General features: G+C 38.8%; 1 protein-coding gene and 2 pseudogenes across 2 annotated transcripts; 1 reads left to right on the forward strand and 2 right to left on the reverse strand.

The window, feature by feature from the left end:
- The first annotated feature begins 1,823 nt into the window (after positions 1 to 1,823).
- On the forward strand, positions 1,824 to 17,037 carry LOC148731799 (FYVE, RhoGEF and PH domain-containing protein 1-like). Of its 2 annotated transcripts, XR_016002026.1 has the most exons (5): positions 1,824 to 2,081; positions 8,839 to 8,869; positions 9,656 to 9,804; positions 10,860 to 12,508; positions 13,447 to 14,448. XR_016002026.1 is itself a non-coding variant. In XM_088762069.1 (4 exons), exons 1-4 carry the CDS (start codon positions 12,503 to 12,505, stop codon positions 16,211 to 16,213), a joined length of 267 nt encoding a protein of 88 aa, XP_088618195.1. In that variant the 5' UTR covers positions 10,957 to 12,502; the 3' UTR covers positions 16,214 to 17,037. The 2 variants fall into 2 exon arrangements, 1 of the variants encoding a protein (XP_088618195.1); XM_088762069.1 differs by lacking the exons at positions 1,824 to 2,081; positions 8,839 to 8,869; positions 9,656 to 9,804; positions 13,447 to 14,448 and adding exons at positions 14,638 to 14,697; positions 15,261 to 15,358; positions 16,111 to 17,037 and having other exon boundaries at positions 10,957 to 12,508.
- Positions 2,916 to 4,265, reverse strand: LOC148731800 (uncharacterized; annotated as a pseudogene).
- On the reverse strand, positions 5,196 to 8,157 carry LOC148731801 (uncharacterized; annotated as a pseudogene).
- Positions 17,038 to 21,770: the final 4,733 nt, after the last annotated feature.

Genomic DNA, 21,770 nt, shown 5'->3' on the forward strand with positions numbered 1-21,770 from the left:
TCTAAAAATCTAGAAATACCCAGAAATTCCAAGTTCATAGCCAACGGGACTTGGATTTCTAAGCAATTCCTAGGAATTCCAACTCAGAGCACCAATCACTTCCCTGAAAGGCTTTAAATCTAAAAACTTGCCAGAAATTCCCAGGAATTTGCAGGAATTTCTAAGAATGTTCAAGAATTACTGGGAATTTAAGGAAAACTTTGAGATAACTAAATATAAAATGAATACATGCATTAACTTCCAACTAAAAATTCAATTTGTCAAATGAAATTTATTTACATGTTCAACTCAGGTTTAGATGTAAAATAATGTTATATTCTATGGTATATTAACATCAACGTGTAGTAATATTACAGTGAAATTTGATTTATTTTTCTTTTCTTAAAAACTTCATAAAAACTATCCTCGATTACAGCCATTTATCTAAAATAGTCCTAATCAGTCATTCAATTTGGTTTGACACAAATTGTGAATAAAATCTGTTGATTCCTTTCCATGAAATACATTAACTTGAATTATGTTTATTGCAATAAATACTATCAGTCACAAAATGATACAAATGGGTAAATACCCCTTACCTGTGAGAGTCAGGCTTTGACACAATTTTTTGTGGTTGTAATTTCTTTGGATAAAACACTTGTGTGTTAGCATTCACATGTAAGCTGCCAAGCAGCATTTTCATGTATACTGTTTGTTTTTGTTGATTAGAACTGCAAATTGAAATTCGAAGAATTCAACTCAATTTTGACCCAACACTCTTGGGAGTTGAGTCAGTTTGCTAGACATAACGTCTCGTAGTCACGTTCGACGCACTAAAAACTACTATAAAACGAATACAAGAATTGTAAGAACGTGTAAAATGGTATATAAAAAGTCACTTGTAAAAATGTAGCGGAATTCCAAATCGATTTCGATCAATTACGATCCTCATCAGTAGTACTCCGCCATGTTTAAAATACTCATAAATAATTGTTCAATTATGAACAATTATTTATGAGTATTTTAAACATGGCGGAGTACTACTGATGAGGATCGTAATTGATCGAAATCGATTTGGAATTCCGCTACATTTTTACAAGTGACTTTTTATATACCATTTTACACGTTCTTACAATTCTTGTATTCGTTTTATAGTAGTTTTTAGTGCGTCGAACGTGACTACGAGACGTTATGTCTAGCAAACTGACTCAATTATCGAACACGTTCCTGGCCTCGGCCCACAAAATTTCATCACAACTCTTGGGAGTGAAGCTTGGGCTTAATAACAGTTAAATAATTGATTTTTCAATCAGAATCGTGTTGTAACTGTAACAAAAAGTTGTAATAAAGTTATCCTAAACTGCAGGCTTAGCAGCTGTGTCTTTTGCTGGGGTCGCAGCTTGTCCAACATGATTAAAATAATCCTGAAACCTTTACCTTACGGATAGATTTGATTCATTTTTAAGCGTAAGCTTAAGAAACTGTCGCATGCAACTGACCGATTCGATTCTCAGTTTTGATCACGTACTGAATATCGCAATTTATACTCACCACCAACTTTCAAAATCGTAGCTTTATAAATGGCCGCTCGACCAACTTGCTTTTCATCTAAAACACTCACGCTGTTCTCGTCTTCCCATCGAACGACGGTAAAACCCATCTTTATAGGGATGTTGTATTAAGCTAATCAGTCAAGAAGAGAAATAACGTACAAGCGGTCAACAGATGAAAAGTACATTCGAAGATGAGCGCTAATTGAAGTTTTCATTGTTTCTGCTCACGAGCATGATCACGTGGATATTTTGGGAATTGTCATTGGTTACTTAAGAGAATCCGGTGGCTTGTCCGATTGCAGTCTCAAGAGAAGCTTGCAAGATTGCAAGTCATTAAGAATATCGTGGCTTCCCTGAACGTTCCTCTGCTTTTTGGACGATGGATACCCTCGGATCCACGTTCTGACGTTGATGTGAATAATGATGTGAACTCACTTTATGTAGAAATAATCGACAAGAATCGAACGTACTACAAATGCACGATTTGGGGCCAAAAGTTGTCGAGGAGACAAAGACTCAAAACCCTCTTGAATTGTGTACACAGCAAAGGTGAGGAATGAAGCCAATCACAATTCTTTGTTTCAAAAAAGACTTAGGAAAAAAATCCAAATTTTGAAAACAAAGACTACTAGTCTCTGCGGAGTTCCAATGGTTATCGCTATTGTTTTCATTGAACAAAGACTGAATGCATAATTAATGTATGGGATTATTATTGTATGGGGTTATTAATGTATGGGGTTATTAGTGTATGGGGTTATTAATGTATGGGGTTATTAATGTATGGGGTCATTATTGTATGGGGTTATTAATGTATGGGGTTATTAATGTATGGGGTTATTCATGTACGGGGTTATTAATGTAGTGCTCTTGCCAGGGAATTTTGTTTTTCGCTTATTTAATGTGTTCCTCCCCTCCCGGAGCCAAAGCGTCTGTGATTTGCCATATTCAATTTCAGTGAAAAGTTACAGAACATTTTTGAAATAGGATTTAAAAAAATGTGGATTGATCGTTCAAAAATCGCTCTCGAAAAAAAAGTATTAAGAAATCAAAAATTAAACGAGACTTACCTTAAGTCGATGTTTGATTGGGACTCTGCCGAGTCATCAGTAGCACAAGAAGTCACGTGAGAAAGCACCAGCCGCTCAAGTGGTCAGTCTTTAAAGCCTTGAGTGTGCTAATCAGGTGAATAGTAGCACAAGAAGTGTGGGCTGGTATAAATACCTCTACAGGGTTTGGGCATGACTTCTTGTGCTACTGATGACTCGGCAGAATCCCAATCAGACATCGACTTAAGGTAAGTCTCGTTTAATTTTTGATTCTGCCTCGTCGTCATACGCACTACGAAGTCACGTGAGATTTCAAAGCAACTGATAGCACATACTATAATCAGAAGAAGCTCTTTAATACCAATTTAACTTAGGCTGAGTACCCTGTTAGTAAACGAGGAACCTTGTTCAATCTCCCTATCATAAAACCGAGCGAAAGTGGTTGCTGAACTCCACCCAGCAGTTTGCATTATCTCAGCAAGGGAGGCATTGTTGACCTTAGCCTTGGAGGATGCAGCTGAGCGGGTACTATGAGGCTTGTAAACATTAATACTTATGTCAGCCTTCAACATCATTGGCTGGATCCAGTGTCTTAGTGTGTCTCTGCTGGCTCTCTTATGTGGTTTCTGATGACTTATGAGCAAATGAGATTCACTGCCACGTAGTGACTTAGTCTTATCAAGGTATACTGAACAAGCATTGACTACACAAAGGTTGCCGTCAGGTGGGTACACGTATAACTTAACAACTAATTCAGAGGTTGATCTGCCCAGTTCGCTTTGTTTTAAATTACTATCAACGAGAAACGTATAAGTAGTCTCCACTTGTACCATGTTCAGAGTGTCTAAAAGGTGCAATGACTGCCCTCTCTGGGCTGTGGTTAAAGTAACTAACATCACGAGTTTCAATGTCAAGTCCTTAAGTGAGAGTTAGGAGTTGCCCATTATGCCAATGTACTGGAGTACCAAGTTGACATCCCAAGTTTTGCTATAACGAGGAAGAGGGGGCCTACTTTGGAAGACGCCCTTCATGAACCTCTTGACATCAGGGTGCCCACCAAAGGTATGGTGAACTGAGTCAGGACTGTCTAAAATAGCAGACAGGGCACATCTTGCAGAGTTTATACTGCTGTAGCTCAATCCTTCATCATAAAGGGTTGTCAAAAATTCCACAGCCAAACCTATAGTAGGGCAAATAGGATCTGCTTGCCTTTTAGTGCAGAAGAAAAGCCATTTCCTGATGTGGGCATCATACTGTTTCTGGGATGACTGGCGCCAGGATTGCAAGACAGTGTTGGTTGCTCTTTCAGAAAAGCCTGTGTTTTTGTAGAGTCTCCGCATAAATGACATGCTAACAGATTCAGCTTTTTCCTCAGTGGATGAAGTTTCTGGCACCCTGGTAGTGTTAGGAGTGTTGCCCTGGGTGTGATGATCAGTGGAGGAGCCACAAGTAGTCGCATCAGTTTGGGATACCAGCTTTGGCATGTCCAGAAGGGCACCACCAGTATTCCCTCTGCTTTGTTTGCTTGAATTTTTTTCAGACATTTCCCAATCAGACTAAATGGAGGGAAAGCATAAAAGAAGAAAGTATTCCAGTTGGCAGAGAATGCATCAACATACAGTACATCTGGATCAGGCCTCCAGGAGGCATAGACTGTACATTGTTTATCTAAGCGAGATGCAAACAAATCAATGCTTGGCTGACCAAGTCGCTCGGTTATTGACTGGTATATTTTTGACCCTAACTTCCATTCAGTATGGTCATTAAAGTGCCTAGATTCTCTATCTGCCTCAGTGTTGTCACATCCTGGCAGATGTGAGGCACTTAACCAGATGTTATGTTCAACACAATAATCCCATATGTGTTTTGTGACTGAGTTGCAGTCGGGGGACTTTGAGCCACCCATATTGTTGATATAACAAACTGCGGTGGTGTTATCACATTGAACCCGAATGTGCAAATTAGCACATTCTCCACATAAAGCCTTTAACGTTAAGAGTACAGCCTATAATTCTAGATAGTTAATGTGATGGGGTGCTTCCTGTTGGTTCCACCTCCCCCCTGTTCTCTAGTCTCCCCTCACACCTCCCCAGCCATGGGTAGAGGCATCAGTTTGAATGAGGAGTTCTGGTTCACCATGAGAAATAAGTTTGTTTGAGGTGTCCACATTAGTTATCCACCAATTGAGTTCTGCCTCAGAACTGGGGGAGAGGGCCATTGAAGACCCAAAGTTGCCTTTGTTTTCTCTCAAGGCATTAGATTTATCTCTTTCAAGACTGCGATAGTGTAAAAGGCCAAGTTCTACCCCTGGCAAACTTGACACTAGCAGCCCAATGACCTCTGCCACTTGTTGGACTGTGGAGTTCTCTTCGTTAACTAGGTTGAGACAAGCATTTTTCAGTTTCTCCTTTCGGCTGTCAGTAAGCTGCACAGTCATTGTAATTGAGTTAAGTACAAATCCCAGGCATGTCAAGACCTGAGATGGTACAAGCACTGATTTTTCTTCGTGAATAGGAAACCCAAGTTCCCTGAGCAACATAACAGTTTCTAGTACATTTTCATAACACTCCCCATATGAGGCTCCTTGAAGGTAGCAATCATCTATGTACGAGGAAGACAAATAACCTTTTTGCCTGAATACATTAAACACTGGTTTTAACAGTTTAGTAAAAATTCTAGGGGTGGATGCCAACCCATTTGGTAGGCAGGTATATTGATACAATTTGTCCCGCCACATGAATTTCAAGTATTTTTGATGTTCTATGGCAATTGACCCTGTATAGTATGCATCTCTTATATCAACAGATGCCATAAAACATCCTTGGGTCATTAGATCTGTCACTGTCTTGAGTGAGTCCATTTTGAAGTGCCGGTAAACAATGAACTGGTTTAACTCCTTTAAATTTAGGATCATCTTGTAGTCCACTCCATTCTTTTTGAGTCTAAGGAAAATGGATGATAAAAATTCTCCCTGAGAGTGAGGAAACTCCACAAGTACACCTTTATTGAGGAGTTTAACAATTTCAGAATCTATAATAGCAGACATGGTATCATTGAATTTAATGACCTTATAACCCAGTTCCTGTACTGGGGCCGGGATACATCATCTACGAACTCTAAATGACAGTGCTCAACCCAATCTAAAACTTCTTGGTTGTCAGTTATATCTCTCCATGCTGGGACAAATTGTTGCAATCTACCAGCTCGAAAATAACTTGTGTGATAGCTTACCTCATTTAAGGGGTTTTCTGGCCCTATTTGTTTGGCCTCCTCCCCTCGTCCTTTTCGTTGTAAGGGGGGCCGGGCCTTTTCCAGTTTAAATGTTTATTGATCTGAGTTCCTGGACCACGCGAGGAGTACTTGTTGCCAAATCCTTTGGACTTTGCGTGTTTGTAATCTCTGTATCCATTGCTCTTGTGGCCTTCCACTTTGGGGTTAAGCTTTTTGCTGACCTTGGTCACTTCCACGAGATCTTTCAGTTGTTTAGACAAATCGGCATCATTGCCAAACAAGAAGTCTGTGAATGGGACTGAGCTGGAGCACAAATGCTTGTAGTCTTCGTTTAGCTCAGGCTTAATGTTCTCCCGGCACTGCATGTTTAACTCGAAATTAGCGGCACCTATCAGAGCAATGGCATCAGTGGCCGCTCTTATTAAATCAGGGGCATCCAAGGCATCTTTGGGAATTTTATCCCGTACCTGCACAAGTTTCTCAGCCATAGAAGCTACAGGAATGAGCCCTTTGACAAGGTTGGATTGCACTCGTTGCAACTTGATATCAGCAGACCTCGTGTCTGGTTTAAGTTTATCCCAAATGAGATGGTTGACCTTCGTGCTGGTGAGACATTCTCAGTTTTCTGGCGTATTATAGCGATTCTGTGTGGCCGTCAGAACTTCATCCGTAAGTTTTTCTCTCATTAAGCCAGGGACAATTTTGGCGATCTACTCATTTATAGCAGGAGCCTTCTTTTGATCAAGTTTGAGATCATTCGCAATGCCTGACAGTAGGTCAATTTCCCCATAAGGAACATCATGCTGAGATTCAGAGCTCTGATTTATCAGAGTGTTAATGCTCTGCTCAGTTGTTTGAGAACTTGTAGGCTTTTTAGCCCCACTATTTGACACTGCAGACCCAGATTGCTGGTTTTTGTGCGACTGCTGTGTGGATCGTTGGTCCATGTAGGCGGCTATTTCTAGCTGTTCTTCAGTTTCAGCATTTTCCTCTAAAGAACCTTCCTCGATTGCGAGGTGGTCAATAGTGTCCTTCATCTGACCAAGGGATTCAGTCATGGTAAACTTCAGTGAAGTGATGGAAGAAACTAGCAGCTCGCTCATGGAACTGATGGCCGCGACGATGGCTGACTCGCTGTTGCTTGGCGCAGCACCATTTTCAGCAAGTTGAGATTCTGTCATTTTCAGCTCTATTGATGATTTTTTGCTTCCAGTTTGGTACGTAGACACCTTCTAATGTACCTCACAACTAAATTGAGAAAATTTTTCGAATTAACTGTTCTTACACTGCGCCTGCTTTTTTTGCTGACCGACTCGAGCAGTGACCACTTGAGCGGCTGGTGCTTTCTCACGTGACTTCGTAGTGCGTATGATGACAAGGCAGAATAAAAAATTCGGAGACACGCTTTCGTTGTTTAAATCTAAAACCAGTCACTGTCAAAATTTGAGAGCAATCGAACAAATTCCCTTAGGTGATTTGGGCGCTGGCATATAGAAATCGTGAAAAATTTGACAATTAATTTTTTTTATAAAATTTTGGTTTCGTCTGATAGCCAGTCCTATAAGCTTTAACTTGATATGGGCTTTAGATATCTACAGTCTAAACCGGACGCGCTACATCGCTTGCACGCAAGACACCCCTGAAGGTGCACGGTAACCTAATAACTGCATCTCAGAACGAAGAAACATTTGTATAAGAGACAGAAGCGACTATATGCGATTACACTTGTGTGTTGGAATTCTCGCCTACAAATTGATCTACACAGTCCAAAGCGTAACTCCCATGTTTATGATTATGTTAATGTTTTATGATTTTGGCACATCTGTGGACATAAGACATTTTTGCATCTCAATAAAAAATTTTTATGGTCATGGAATCCAAGAGGCCTTTGAGGTTAGAAAGCAAATCTGTGATGTGAGTGCACTGGATCAATTGCCAATTTGTATGTAACAGAAGTGACTACTGCTTTGTGAAAAGTGCATATCAATGTTAAGATTTACTGAAACCTAGTTTGAATAAGAAATTTCATGATAAACATATACCTGCATGTATATCTCTTGGTGCATTTTGTGTAGCATGCCTCTAAAATTACTCCTTGTCTTAAACCTTCACATTCAAGGTACTGAGAATTTCTTGGAATTATTTGGATAACTCAAAAAAAGATTTTAGCATAGATTGATTCACCCAGGTTTCAGTCAAGTCCCTTGCACTGGAAATGTAAAATGACACGGCAGCTTTCAAAGTCAAAACATGTTAAAATTCGAAAAACAAATAAAGGCAATTTGCATTGGCATTGGACCTCTCCGTGGGGTTGGCAGTAAAGAGGTTAAATTTCTTCTGTGACATGGAAGCACTAGGAAGAAAAAAAAAGAGCATCAATACTAAGTCTTTAAAGAAATCAGTTTCCTTTAAGGTTTGAACTTTGTTTGGTGTTGGATTTGTTGTCTGGCTCAGTAGATGTATGCATTTAGATTATTCAGTTTCATTTGCCTTTTTTCAAACCTTAAGAAAGGTGAGCAAGTAGTTTTTGCTTCCAGTCATATAATGTTTTATTTTGTCTTTTTTTGTTGGTTTGGTCCTTGAATTAATAATATGAATTGAACCACTTGCTATCACTTTGTGACTTCATTGATATTCTAGACAAATATTATGCTGGGTTTGAACTAAGAAAATAATTATTGATATCAGTTAGAAAAATTTTTAATAATCTTTTTCACTTTTTTATTAGAAAAATCTACTTGTCCTTTGAACCAGGCCTCAAGAAATCGCATGAACCTCCAAAAATGATTTCCAGCTTCCTTTGATTTATGGAATTTAAGAGTCTCTTTCAAGTGACTTTTCAGTGACTATTTGTTGATTTGGGTCACCAATTCATAACAGAAAAAAGTTGAGCTCAGAGCCCTTCCAGCACAAATATTGTTGTCAGATCTTGAAAAATTTTTACTGAAATGATTTGTTTCTTTTTGTTTTTTGTTTTTTGTTTTTTTTTTGAAAACTAATTGCTTTTAATTGATTTATTTTATTTACAGTTATGTCAGAAGACTGCACTTTCTTGATCAGGTAAGGCGTAAAAAAAGAAGTCAATACTTGTTAGACAGGGACTACACAATTTCTCTAATGAAGGAAAAACAAAGGCAGGAAAGAGAAACACTCCTATTGCATTTATTGTAAATCAAATTTAGCTAGAAAATTTTGAAAGGGGGCTGACCAGATACAAGGTTTCTCACTAAAATCTTATCTTATATATTTGTTACATCTTTCAAATACAATAAACAGTCATTATGCAGTCATTTTGGAGGTTATGTATGGAACACTTTTTGATGAAAATTTATTCTGCAATTGTGGAACTGGCTTTAATCATTACTTTTAACACTTTAATAATCCATAAATATTAGTTACCAGTATTTTATCAACTATTGTTAACAGGGTGCAATTGTAATGTTCATTTGATGTTTGTTTATTTTTTTGTTTACTGGAAACAATTTTCAATGTATGTAACTTTGATTGGATCCAGCAATTGTAAATTTTTCAGGCAATGCACTCCTTTCCTACAGAGAGGGAGTAAAAGTTTTGTGTGAAAATATCAAACAATGGCTGTGGGGAAGACTTTGATCTTATTGACTTCCTTTAAAATCCTAAGGCAGGGTTACTGTGAAATCCGATTTCAGATTTGATTGCTTTGAAAGAAAACTCAATATGATTCTAGTTGTCTACAATTTGATGATTGAATACCTTAACTGCTAAAAACATATTCATTACCCCTGGTGCCCACTCGGGATTTGGTTATTTAAAAAGAGCTCTGTATATTTGATATTTATTTATTTATATCTTTCATGTCATGTATAGGTCTTTTACAAGCAAATTGATAACCAGTGCTGTACAAAAGGGCTTTTACCTCAGGAAGTTCTCAATGACATTTTGTCCAACATTCAAGCTATTCACCAACTGCACAGAGATTTCTTATTACCTAAGTTGGAGGCGAGGATGAAAGAATGGTATATGTTTACCTTTTGGTTACTAGATATTTTCAATTAAAGTTAAGAAGTTACATATCTAATGAATATTTAATGAAGCCAAAGACAGTAAGCCTCCATCCAGTTTCATTTTTGGAATTGAAATGTAGTGCTTCTTTCCCATCAATAAAAAGAGTGCTCCCAACTTTAAGGCTGCAATGAGTTGGTCAGCCTTGGTAGATTGACCACAGTGAAGAGTTTGTAACATTTTGAGCATTAGTCCTTGGTCATAGATAAGGGCTCTGGGAAGAGTATTTCAAGTGTGTTCAGCTCTTCCTTTGGATAAGCTGATGCTCAAAATGTCACCTTTAGAAACTCTTTATGGTGGCCAATCTACATTCTCAGCTGAGCTGATAAAACCAAATTGTCTTGTTATACCTCCCCATGGACCCAGCGCCACAGTTTCTCTTAGGTAAAAGGTAAAGCCTGTTTACAAGCCAAATGGCCCATCCAGCCAGCATTTAAATCCAGTTTCTGTACCATGAAGTGACTAGGAGTATTTCTACTCCCCCACAGGATGGGATGCTAGTCCATTGCAGGGTTACCCCCAGTGTTAAATTCGCTGGTACCCATTTATTCTCTAAGAACAAAACACAAAGTTAACCACTAGGGCTCAAACCCAGACCACTCAATCTGGAGTAAAGCACACTAACCATGAGGCCACCGCGCCTCCAGTTTCTCTTAAGCTAGAACCTTACCCCTTTATTCATCAGTCAGTTGATCATTCAGCCAGACATTCAATCAGTCATTTAGACAGTCAGTCAGTTCATTAGTCCATCAATCATTCATCATTCAGTCAGTCAGTGACTTAGTCAGTTGGTCAGTCAGTAAGTCCCTCAGTCAGTAAGTCCCTCAGTCAGTCAGTCAGTCAGTCAGTCATTCAATCTGTCAGTCAGTTAATCAATTATTTACAATCAATCAGTCAGTCAGTCAACCAGTTCTCAACATGTATTTACTGAATTTGCATGATCCTCTGTCTTATAAGTTTTCATTCATTTATTGACCTAGTTTTATTATTATTTATTTATTTTTATCAGGGGCACCAACAACCAAATTGGGGATATTCTAAAAGGGCTGGCTCCATTTCTAAAGGCAAGTGTTCTTCAAATTATTCCACATATAAATAAGCACTGTTAATTTCCTCTAGGCACATTCTTATGTCACATTATTTCTCAGAGGGGTTCAGAATCCACAAGTGAACGTTACCTCCTACCATTCTACATGTTCACAGCTCAGATTAGCCTTTTGAAACCTAAGAATGGCCAGCATCTAAATTGTCCTTAAAATATTGTCCCCCAATCGCACATTAAGGTTACAAGAATAATGGAGATGATCATCAACTAAAGAGGCTCTTGATTGTTTGACAAAATAATTCTCCTTCTCAGCATCTCAGGAAATGTATAGAGAACAGTATGGAGAATGTGCATACTGATGTTAGGGTTTAGATCATAGCTTTGGGTCTTGTTGTTGCCTTGAATTATAGTGAATATCTTGTACAGGTTACAAAAAAATTAATAATTTTAATTCGTAAAGATCATTTTGTTTCAAGTATAACCATCATTTAATGTAAATCATGTAATTTAAGCATCTAAATCATCTAATTTAAGCATCTTTTTCATAAAATTACCTTCTTACCCCTACCGATGCAGCACCACAGTTTCTTTAGAAACTTTCAGCCTTTGTACTATATTGTTGTTACACAGCAATAAAAAAATATAATTCCAGGGTTCCTATAACAATTTACAGAGCATTCCTTTTGGATGCTGATGTCCCTGACATAGGTCTTAAAAGATTTTTATCTTTCTTTTAAAATAGACAGGGTTTTCAAGCTGTTTAGTAGTGTCAGGTAAAGGAGGAGACGGGAAATATAGTTCTAAGTTCTCACCCGAGAGAGCGACAAATTACAATGTCTGACACTAGACGGATGGCATCGCAGATACAGAGTATTCTCTTCGTCAGTTTTACGAGCACAGACACATCCCTTACTTACAAACATCACGTACGTTAGGCAAAAATTAGGTCGATATGTGAGCGGGAGGTTTCAGACGGAAAAGAGTTATTCCTACTCGCGGCTTTACCTCTCAGTGTTTCAAACCGCACACAAAACCGCCAGCTACGCAGGGAAAGCGCATTTCAGACAACAGAGATGAAAACGGCCCATCACATCGAAAGGAATTTTCAAAGTAAAAATAGCAAACTGCATAAAGCGCGGGAAAAAACGACTAACCGAGCCGCGGTTGGCTTCAGTGTTGCATCTGATTGGTCGAGAGGGCGGTGTGAGTTTTCTGGACGAATCACAGAGCGTTAAAACTAATGTAATACCGGATTATTTTCGACATTCAATCAAAATGTGCCCTCAGTTAGCTACTAGCAATCTCAAGCACTAATTTTACCTTTTAATAGCAGTTTGTATCTCGGCACCCTCTGCACTGGTTCCAACATGTGGTCAGTGAAGAGTTAAATGCTCACATTCCTCAGTTTTCTAAGAGGACGTAAAAATACAGATACCCAGATCTACGATATGCATCACAACTCTCCCTTCAGACTCCCATACATTTTCTGTTAATTAGTGAAGAAAAATTGGTGTTGCATCAAGATAGACTTGTTTCTGGTTGTCACCCTTAACCGCTTTAGGAAGGTTGCGGCGAGGACGACAGACAGTCATCAAGAACGAACATTAATGTTGGTAAGTAAAGGATGTGTCCATGCTCATAAAACTGATGAAGATAATTCTCTGTATCTGCGATGCCCTCTGTCTAATGTCAGACATTATCCAGCGCTCGACACAGTAGCCCACTAGCCACTGACTAGAAGAAATTCAGTTTTGGCTTGCAGTTTTCAATTTCGGTATATCAACAAAGTTGAAATGGTAAATTGGCCACCGTAACGATTACAAAAGCTGACGTTTCGAGCGTTAGCCCTTCGTCGGAGCGAATAGAGGAATTGTGGGTTGTGTGTGCTTTTAAAGGCAGACAATGGAGCTACGTTATTGGTGGGAACATGGGAACAATTTCCACGAGCCAGTTTGGCTACCAAACAAACTGAAATTGGCGTAACATCTAAAAACATCTAAGATGTCACTAGCCACTTGGCTAGTAAGTTGAAAAGTTAGTGTCGAGCACTGATTATCGCTCTCTCGAATGAGAACTTAGAACTATATTTCCCGTCTTCTCCTTTACCTGACACTATTAAACAGCTTGAAAACCCTGTCTATTTTAGAAGAAAGATAAATTCTATCAAGACCTATGTCAGGGACATCAGTATCCAAAAGGAATCCCCTACAAATTATAAAAGGAACCCTGAATTTAGATATTTTTAAAGTTATTTTGGTCTCTCTTTTAACTTGTATTGTATTGTAAATTTCTGTTTTCCCTTATTTAGACTTAGTAGTAGTTGTAGGTCCACTTCAGCTGTACAGTTGCATATTTTTTAAAACTTACTTACCAAATAAATATATGTATATGCCTGGAGAGCACGCAGTTCAGAGTTCCAGTTCGGGACTAGCTCCTGAAACTGGTTATATTTGGAACGCCCTTGAAATATTTCGCCTTCAAACGTTACGCCTATTTCTACTCTAAAAAGGGTAGTAGAAGCTAAATTTGGACTATGTTCTTTGTTTTGCAGTTCAACGACATTCTCCTTTGCTGTGCAAAGTTTCCTGGCACAAACAACTACAAAGTGAAAGTAGAAATGGACTTGTACGGAATGGAAGTACACGACGTGGACGAGGAACTGGAAATAGAGAATTGCTTTCGTATAGTAAGCAAACAAAGAGTCGTGGATTTCACCGCAGCGTCCGCCGAGGAGAAAGAAGCTTGGGTGAATAAACTTAAAGAGACCGTGGACGAACTGACAACGAAAAGAGAGAGTTATCGAAGAGGGACCAAGCTTGAAGTCATGGAAGAGGGAGACCTGGGAAAGAAAGCGCCAGCCTGGGTACGAGACGAAGTAGTGAGCACGTGCATGCTTTGAGACGTCCTGTTTACGAAGTTTCGTCGAAGACATCATTTTCGCGCCTGTGGACGGGTGGTGTGCGGACATTGTTCTGGCTTCAAAGCACCGCTGGAGTACGAGAATGGGAAACTGAAGAAGGTTAGCGAAATTTGTCACAGTGTTCTTGTGAAGGGCTCCAGCGAGGAAGCAGTTAAGGAAGTGGAAGAGAAGGGTCAGAATGTGTTGAAAATCGGTCAGGAATCAAAGATCTGGCACAGTGGATATTTGAATTCTCAAGGCCAAAGGAGATAAAAGCTGGCAGAAGATATGGTTTGTGTTTCCGAGTGACTTTGTGTTGTTGCGGTACAAGGCCAAGAAGGTAAAGGCATTATTAGTATCAGTACCATATTGATCACTTCCGAGTCAGTATTAGTACTTACATTGTGGCAATACTAGTAACAACAGTTTTCCAGGATTGGCAGGCAACATCTTGAGGTACTTTTAACTTTATCGAAGACTGACTGGAAGTGTTTCTTAATCAATGATTGCATTACTTCAGCTAGACGTAAAATAGAGAGAAATTTACCAAGACAAGTTAAACCTATTTCAAATTGTAAATTCGTTGAATTTTTTTAGGTTGGAAACTGGAAACTATTTCGCTAAGTAGGCTGAGAAAAAAAAAAGAAAAGAAAACGCGATAGCGCTTGTTGCGAGTGCAACAATCAAACTTATTTCTGCGATCGCTCGAGTTTGTTTTTCATGCGTGCGCCAAGATTGTTTAAGCTTCCGCCAGCGGTCCCTGCGATTCTCGTGCTGTTATAAGTGTTGTGCTTTTAGTCTTTGGTGGAGTTCATTGAAAGTATTTGTGTCTCTTTGATGCAGGACACAAAAGCAGAGTTTAACCTCCCCCTCCCTGGTCACAATGCAGACAAGCCATCTAAGGTAAGTTATGTTGACAGCATCGTGTAATTCCTTTGAAATGAACCCCTGCATGAAAATCTCCTTCCCTAAAAGTGCGTTAACCGCGTTTTTTCACGCTTCAGGCCCTTGGCCTGTTGTTTCTTTGAGTTCTGATTGGCTCCTCGTGATTTCTTCCTTTATTCTGATTGGCCATTCTGATCACTTGACTACTGATTTTACGACGTACAATGGATTAGTTAAGTGCTTTCGATTCTCTGCGATGACTTATTACATTACGACATTTTTACTACAAGTCTTTAGCGAAGCGTAAAATGTATGTAAATCGTGTAAACAGTACAGTGTTTCTCTTTCTGAACTACAAACTTGGCACGGTTTTTAATAAGATTTTAACTTTTGTATCCCTACTTTTATGGTAAATTGATATTCTTGCAAAGCCTGTCAGTAGATGGCAAAGTTTGTTTTGTTGCAACAAGTAATACCTCTGTGTTCTAAGGAAGCGCTGTTTTACGATGTCGCATTAAAATTATTTTACACGCATCATTGCAAAAGGATTTTTATGTATCTTGTTACATTTTCCATTCTAGGCAGACGGGGTGGACGGCCGAAAAAATGTGTTTAAAGTACATCACAAAAACCTACGGGTGTACTTTTTCGAGGCCGAAAATGGAGAGAGCATGCAAAGGTAAAAACAACTGACGAAATTTCAAACTCTCCTTGGTAATCAGTATACGTTTCCAGTCAGAATTTGTCAATGAATTAGAGATCGCTATGATATGATATTTCTACTTATGTTTTAGTCTCCGCGCTAGAATTCAAATCGCGAGGTCTGGGTTCTAACTCCCAAAATCTGATTGTTAATTCTCTCCTCCAGCTGCTACACATTTCCTTGTAATTTAGTTACGGGAATTTGTTGACGGGTCAAGATGATAATTCTACCTGATAAGTTTGAGAAAGCTCACTACCTGTTTTCTGGATAATGTATGGGTATTATAGGTAGAAGATCGTTGTGAATCGACTCCGGGGAATTTAAGTTTTAAGTTTCTCTGTCCACCCCAATGAAGACCAGCACATTGTCAGAAGACCTGGCGAAATGGCGGGGGGGGGGGGGGAGGGAGTTGAGACGGGAGGGGATGGAAAGGGGATAACTTTTGATAGACTAGAACCCCGTCTAGAGGTGGGTGGGGGTGCGGTAGTCATTGCGACTTGTTACTCTCTGATACAGAAACTGGTGTGATCTCCAGCGGTGTGGTTTAGTATAACTACACTGAAGAGCGCATTGAAGAATGATTTCTCATACCATGGCAGGGGGTAGATAGAGAAAACTGTTCCAGGAGAAGACTGCTGACAATCAGGGCTGAATTTTGTCAGATTCTCCACACCTTAATCCAAAGAAATAAGCGGAAAACTGTAAGGAGAGTTTTTATTTCTTATCAGGTGGATGGAACTTCTGGCTCGTGCAATGAAAGGTGAGGAAATTGACGAAAAAAGTCCGGAAAATCAGGAAAGCAGTGAGATTGTAGAGGTCACGGTTATTTGAGCCTTGTGATTTTAATAGCTTTAAAATATTTGAGGAATTTAAAAAAACTCCGTTTTCCTGACGAGGTTGCAATTTTCAATAAATTTATTTCACGTTCAGAATTTTCTTCAGAATTACGAGTCAGAGACATACGAGACATAATGAAGTCAAAGAATATTATGGGATACTTTCAACAGCTGGTGGGATGATGAAAGGCAAGATTGATTTGCCAAATATGGTTAGGTTTTTCTTGATCCCTACGAGGCATTTTGTTTACGTGTAACACTCACAATGTGTCTCCGAATAATATCACTTATAATATGATACTGAAAATCAAAGACGCGGTGTTAGTTTCATTAACATTCACGTGTGTGTAATTGAATAAATACCGGTACTTAAATCTAGGCCGCTTATTTTGTGAAACAGAGAAACTGAAATACCACTTACAAACCGGGTTCGATGTCCGTACTGTAAGTTATAGACCGAGGTTTTTTCGAGCGGAGAAAACGAGCGAAAAAGGCATAACATATAATACGAACCTGGAAAACGAGATTACTAAGATATATCTGTATTCAAAAAACACAGGGAAAAACGGTCCGTTAAATTGAACAATCATAGCACACTTACTAAATCAGAGATCCGGTAACTAAATGAAGTTTTTCATGCGTCGAAAGATGCGGAAATGTGTTCATGAGCTATTATAAAGAATTGGAGTTGTTGAGGCACTATAAGAAAATTTAACTAAGAAAAGTGTCTCAAGTTAAGAATAGAGATATTTTTCCCTCTATATTTTTGTAATATGGAATTTTGTTTATGCGAAGGAAATAAAATGCATTGTCACTCAGGCTTATATGTCTATCGTACCGTCAAATAATGTCAAATAATGTCTGGTTAGGAAAGTAGATCGGGTTCATTACAGTAGCGGAATAAACGAAGAGTCCTCAGGGGGGTGGGTCTCGGGGGAGCGTGAATGCCTGTTTACTTTCCAGTGAGATTTCGGTGGTCTATTCTAACTTTTGAAACCCCATTTTTATCGCTCTATAGTTTCCATCTCACAAAGCCTACCTATGTATTTACCCTTTCAGAGCGTCCCAAACAACATTGACTCGTTTTGGTGGCTCGACTTAGCTATAGAAGTTGGAACAATTTTGAGCTGTAGAAAAAGGAACAATCTTTAAGGAGTAGACAAACACTCCTCAGGGGGTGGGCCTTGGGCACTCTAAATTCCACTTTCTTATTTTGAACCCTCATTGTTCCCTTCCGATCTTTACCCCCAAACCAGTCTGTTCTCAGACCTCAGTTTGTTCTCAGATCGCGTGATTCGACCGAGACAAACTTATGAAAGACTGGGGAATAGGCATCAGCATCAAAGGAAACCCGCCTACCATCCAAGAGCGCTTCTCGATTACATGTTGTAAAGATCAAAAGTTTATGTAGTCAAAACAGCCAATCAGAACTAAAGAAATATTACAAGGAGCCAATAGGAACTCAAAGTGAACACCGAAACCCCCTGAACAACTTTGAACGCGGGACCAGTCGCGATTGGTTTTCATTTTGAATCTGGTTGGTTGAAAAAACGACGCAAGCTTTCTTAACCAATCACAGAGTGGTGTAGAACAAAACCAAAGTGGTCCACGACTCTTTCAACACTTAATTACAATTGAACTATTCACAGTTATTGCACTTACCCTGAGGTAACAAGTGAAGTATTTCAGCAACTTCAGGCTACATCGCTTGTTAAACAGACAACAGGTGTTTGGCCAAAAACAGTCGGCTGCCGCCGTGCATTTCTGAAATCAACGTTGAACAAAGGCAAGATTTTATGATAGGGATTTTTCCTCGTTCAAAGAAACAGCATAATTTCTGATGCTTCCAAAAGACAAGGAAAACAATTCTAATTATAAGGTAAAACAGAGTTTTGCTAGAACCGTTGTAACACGATTTCTCTCGACTACAAGTTATGAAAAACGCTGCGAGGAAAAAATAATTTAAATTTTTACTTAAGTTCTGACAGTTTCTGCTCCAATAGAAATAAGAAAGAAAACCTTGCAAGGACAAAATACAAAATTATTTTCTGCTTTTTTTTTTTTTTTTTTCATTATCAGTTTCCTCACCTTGCCAGGATAAAATCTTGATGCCGGGTCCAGTACTGCACTACCAGGGTTCAAAATTTCACTGACATCAATTTCTGTTAGTTTTTCGACGACGATGGGCTCATTGATCGGCATGCATTGCTTCACTTCAGCTGTTTGTTCTCCTATGTAAATTTCCCGTGTTTCCTTGCAGGCTAAGCTCGGTGCACAGTTACAATGGGGCTTTTCCTGGGAATGAAAAGAAAACAGCTTTAGGTTAGGAGCTTAAATTCTCGCAAATGTCAAAGTTCTAGACTTACCAAAGTGTCGCACGCTGAATACTTCGGCAAATTGGAGCAAGCCTAAGAAAGATAATAAGTTTGATTTCCAACTAAGAAGAGTTTTACACCATACATCTTAATCTTATCTAAATCAAGAACATCGTTATTTAAGCTGAGATTACTAACTCTGTTGCATCCGTCGATTTACTCCAACCTTAATCATCCCTTTAGCAATTGAAAATCAAATCAGACCGCTTAAATTTTCGTTTTGGTATAAGTGTGTGAATAAAACTTCTACGCAAACTATCACTCACGGTTAAATCATCTATATCTTTCCTTTTCACAAAATATTTTCTCCTCTTTTTCGTCCACTTAGTATCGATACCGCGTTTCTTTGTTTGTTTTTTTTTTTATATGCAAAGAAATTGAAGGCAATCAAATTGAATTACACCAGGACATTTTAGTTACACCGAACCGCTTAGCCTTATCGATAATTACCGCTCTAACCTGATACTTTTAAACTCTTTTAGGCCTAAGATCATGTTTAGTAATTCTCCTTACCTTCTGCCATACAATTCTTATGATGTTAGTTTGGGGAATCTGGTATTGGATCAACTAATAATCTCCTACTTGTTTTCCTTTATTTTAAGGATAACTTTTGTCCTGTTCACTCATGGACGTTAAAGGATTAACAACTTGCTTTAGAGCGTTTCTGGTTCCGAAACGAAAAGTAATCTCTTTTAAGCTTTATATGAACAACTTACCAAAGACAACGAAAAAAAACAGCATCAGGACAGCTACGGTTTTCATTTTGAGGACCTGAAACTAATCGAAATTAAATGGCGGAACCTTGAGGATCGAAATTGACTCAGTCGTAACTGAGTAAAACTACAGATTGCCGGGTCAGTCATCTTTATACGTTTTTGTCACGTGATCGCAGATTTCGCACGATGCTATTGAGAACCTGTTTGACAGGCTTTTGAGTAAAAATGCTTGGATCATGTCAATCTAATAACAGACATGAAAGAGTTCCAAGGCTTTAAGAAACTTTTTAAAAGGAAATGAAGATGTATGCCCTCTGCAGAAACATTAACCGACCTCTTATTGAAAGCGTTACATTGTCGTTTAGCGCATTCTTATTATTTCTTAAGAGAAAATGGCGGGGAGGGCTTAACACTATGAGTCATTGCTTAGAATCCATAAGTAGCCGTTAATGAAACATTAAAGAGTTTTAAGCTTACACTACTTTTATGAGCTTCCTCTACAGTTCTTAAAAGTACAACGCACAATCTCTTAAACATGTAATCGATTGTTAATTCAGACTGTGTCCAGCTCGCGCGAATTCAATTAATCTATCACAGTCGTAAAGAGCTTGTAATATATGTTAAGCATCTGCGAAAACACGCCACATACAAGAAACAACATATTTAACAGTCTAATGGAAACTTAGATAAATATTGAGTAGAAGTAACACTTTACAGCACATTTAAGCAAGGGCTCCTTAATCTGTTTACAGCTTTCGCTGTAGTATATATTCTCGAGAACGTTTGAAAACGCCATTGGAGAGAGTTTGTTTATATCAGCTGAGTTGATTTTGTAAATTGGCCACCGTAAATAGTTTCTATGGCGGACGTTTCTAGCGTTAGCCCCTCGTCAGAGCGAATACAAGGGTAACGCCCGAAACGTAAACTTAGAAACTATCTAAGGTGGCCAGTTTAAGTCATCAAGTCAGTTGGCCATACCATTACCGCAACCGCACCAATACTTATCAGTTCTGCTATCGTTTTTAAGATGTGTAGGGTATTTCAGTTTGTAAAGTGAGTAGAAACATATCGTAAAGCATGCATGTGATCTTGGGTTGATCACATGCAAAGTGGTTCTCGCAATGCAATAAACGCATGTTGAAACTGAGGTCATTATGAAGTCAAAATACTTGTCAACATGCAGCCGTCTTATGATGCAAGGGGGCATTCGATGCCCAGGGCATAAGGTGTGATAATGTAAACAAAGTTGATCTGCTGTTCGCTTTAGTTCTATCGTTGGTGCTTTTCGAATTCTTTCGAGGCTTAGTGCTTTCTTGTTGCTCGGAGGAAGCTGGTGTCGGCTTCCCACTTTTTTATTTCTCTGTGGGAGGGCCAGCGTAAATAATACATTTTTTTTTCGAACCATGGCTATCAAAAATAGTATGAGGCCAAGGGCTTCATATAATCTGTAATTATATTTAGTAGTGACACGCGATTACAGAAGAAAATTGAAAGCGAGAATTAAGGAAATAATTGCCGACTAAAGAAGCTCTTGATCAATACACAAATTCTCTCTTTCATTCATAGAAAATGTATACAGAACATTGTGGAGAATATGAGTTTTGATGACAGGGGGGTATGAAGAGAAATTTAGTAGGTAACAGGTAGCTCTTGCAAAAGGAGCAGAGGAGTCGAATTTAACAGTGTCTTCTGTAAAATTCACCACACTACTACTGCGCAGCTCTCCCGTGTTGATCAACCGTTGTTAAACGCGTGAGTTGAAGTCCTTTCCGGATAATTGTGTTTTCACGTCTTAAAAGCAAAAGTAAACATTATCTGCCAACCAGTTTTTTCATTGAATCATCTTGTATCATTGGATGATGGTTTCATTTATGATTTGAGAGCAGCAGCGCTCATGATGTCATTTGTGACAGTTTTCGACTCAGCCAAGCTTTAGATAATAATGCTAAAAATTACCCAGCATCGTAATAAAATTATGACATACGAAAATGAAACGTGGAGTTCTGGTTTCCGTTTCCAGCTCTATTTTCTTCAGATTACATACAACTTCCGCACGACTTCCTATCTGAACAAAAACACTGTACATGTTACATGTTCATTTTGGAGACAATCACGTTTTCATCTAGAGTCAGGAGCTAGTGAAAGTTTGATCGCGGAAACATTTTTTCGAGAAATTTTTCTTTGAGATTGAGGTAAGAATTCAGTTGTAGTACATTGTTTTTGGCGTCATTCAAAAAACTTGTGTGTTAAATTTATTTGACCACAAATCGACAAATTGACGACTATTCCTGCAAATTGAGTCGACTAATTTAGATTTTTTTCTATATTCTACTCGCCATGGGGATCGAAGCGGTCCCAAGTAAGAGCGCTACTGTGGGAAAACTGTTGAAACTCGGAGATTCATCATTCAGAAGCTGGAGAATTTAATAACGTTTATTTCTATTTCATATTCAGTCGCAGT

Source organism: Stylophora pistillata, chromosome 5 (genome assembly GCF_964205215.1).
Source record: "Stylophora pistillata chromosome 5, jaStyPist1.2, whole genome shotgun sequence".
Classification (NCBI taxonomy): Eukaryota; Metazoa; Cnidaria; class Anthozoa; order Scleractinia; family Pocilloporidae; genus Stylophora; species Stylophora pistillata.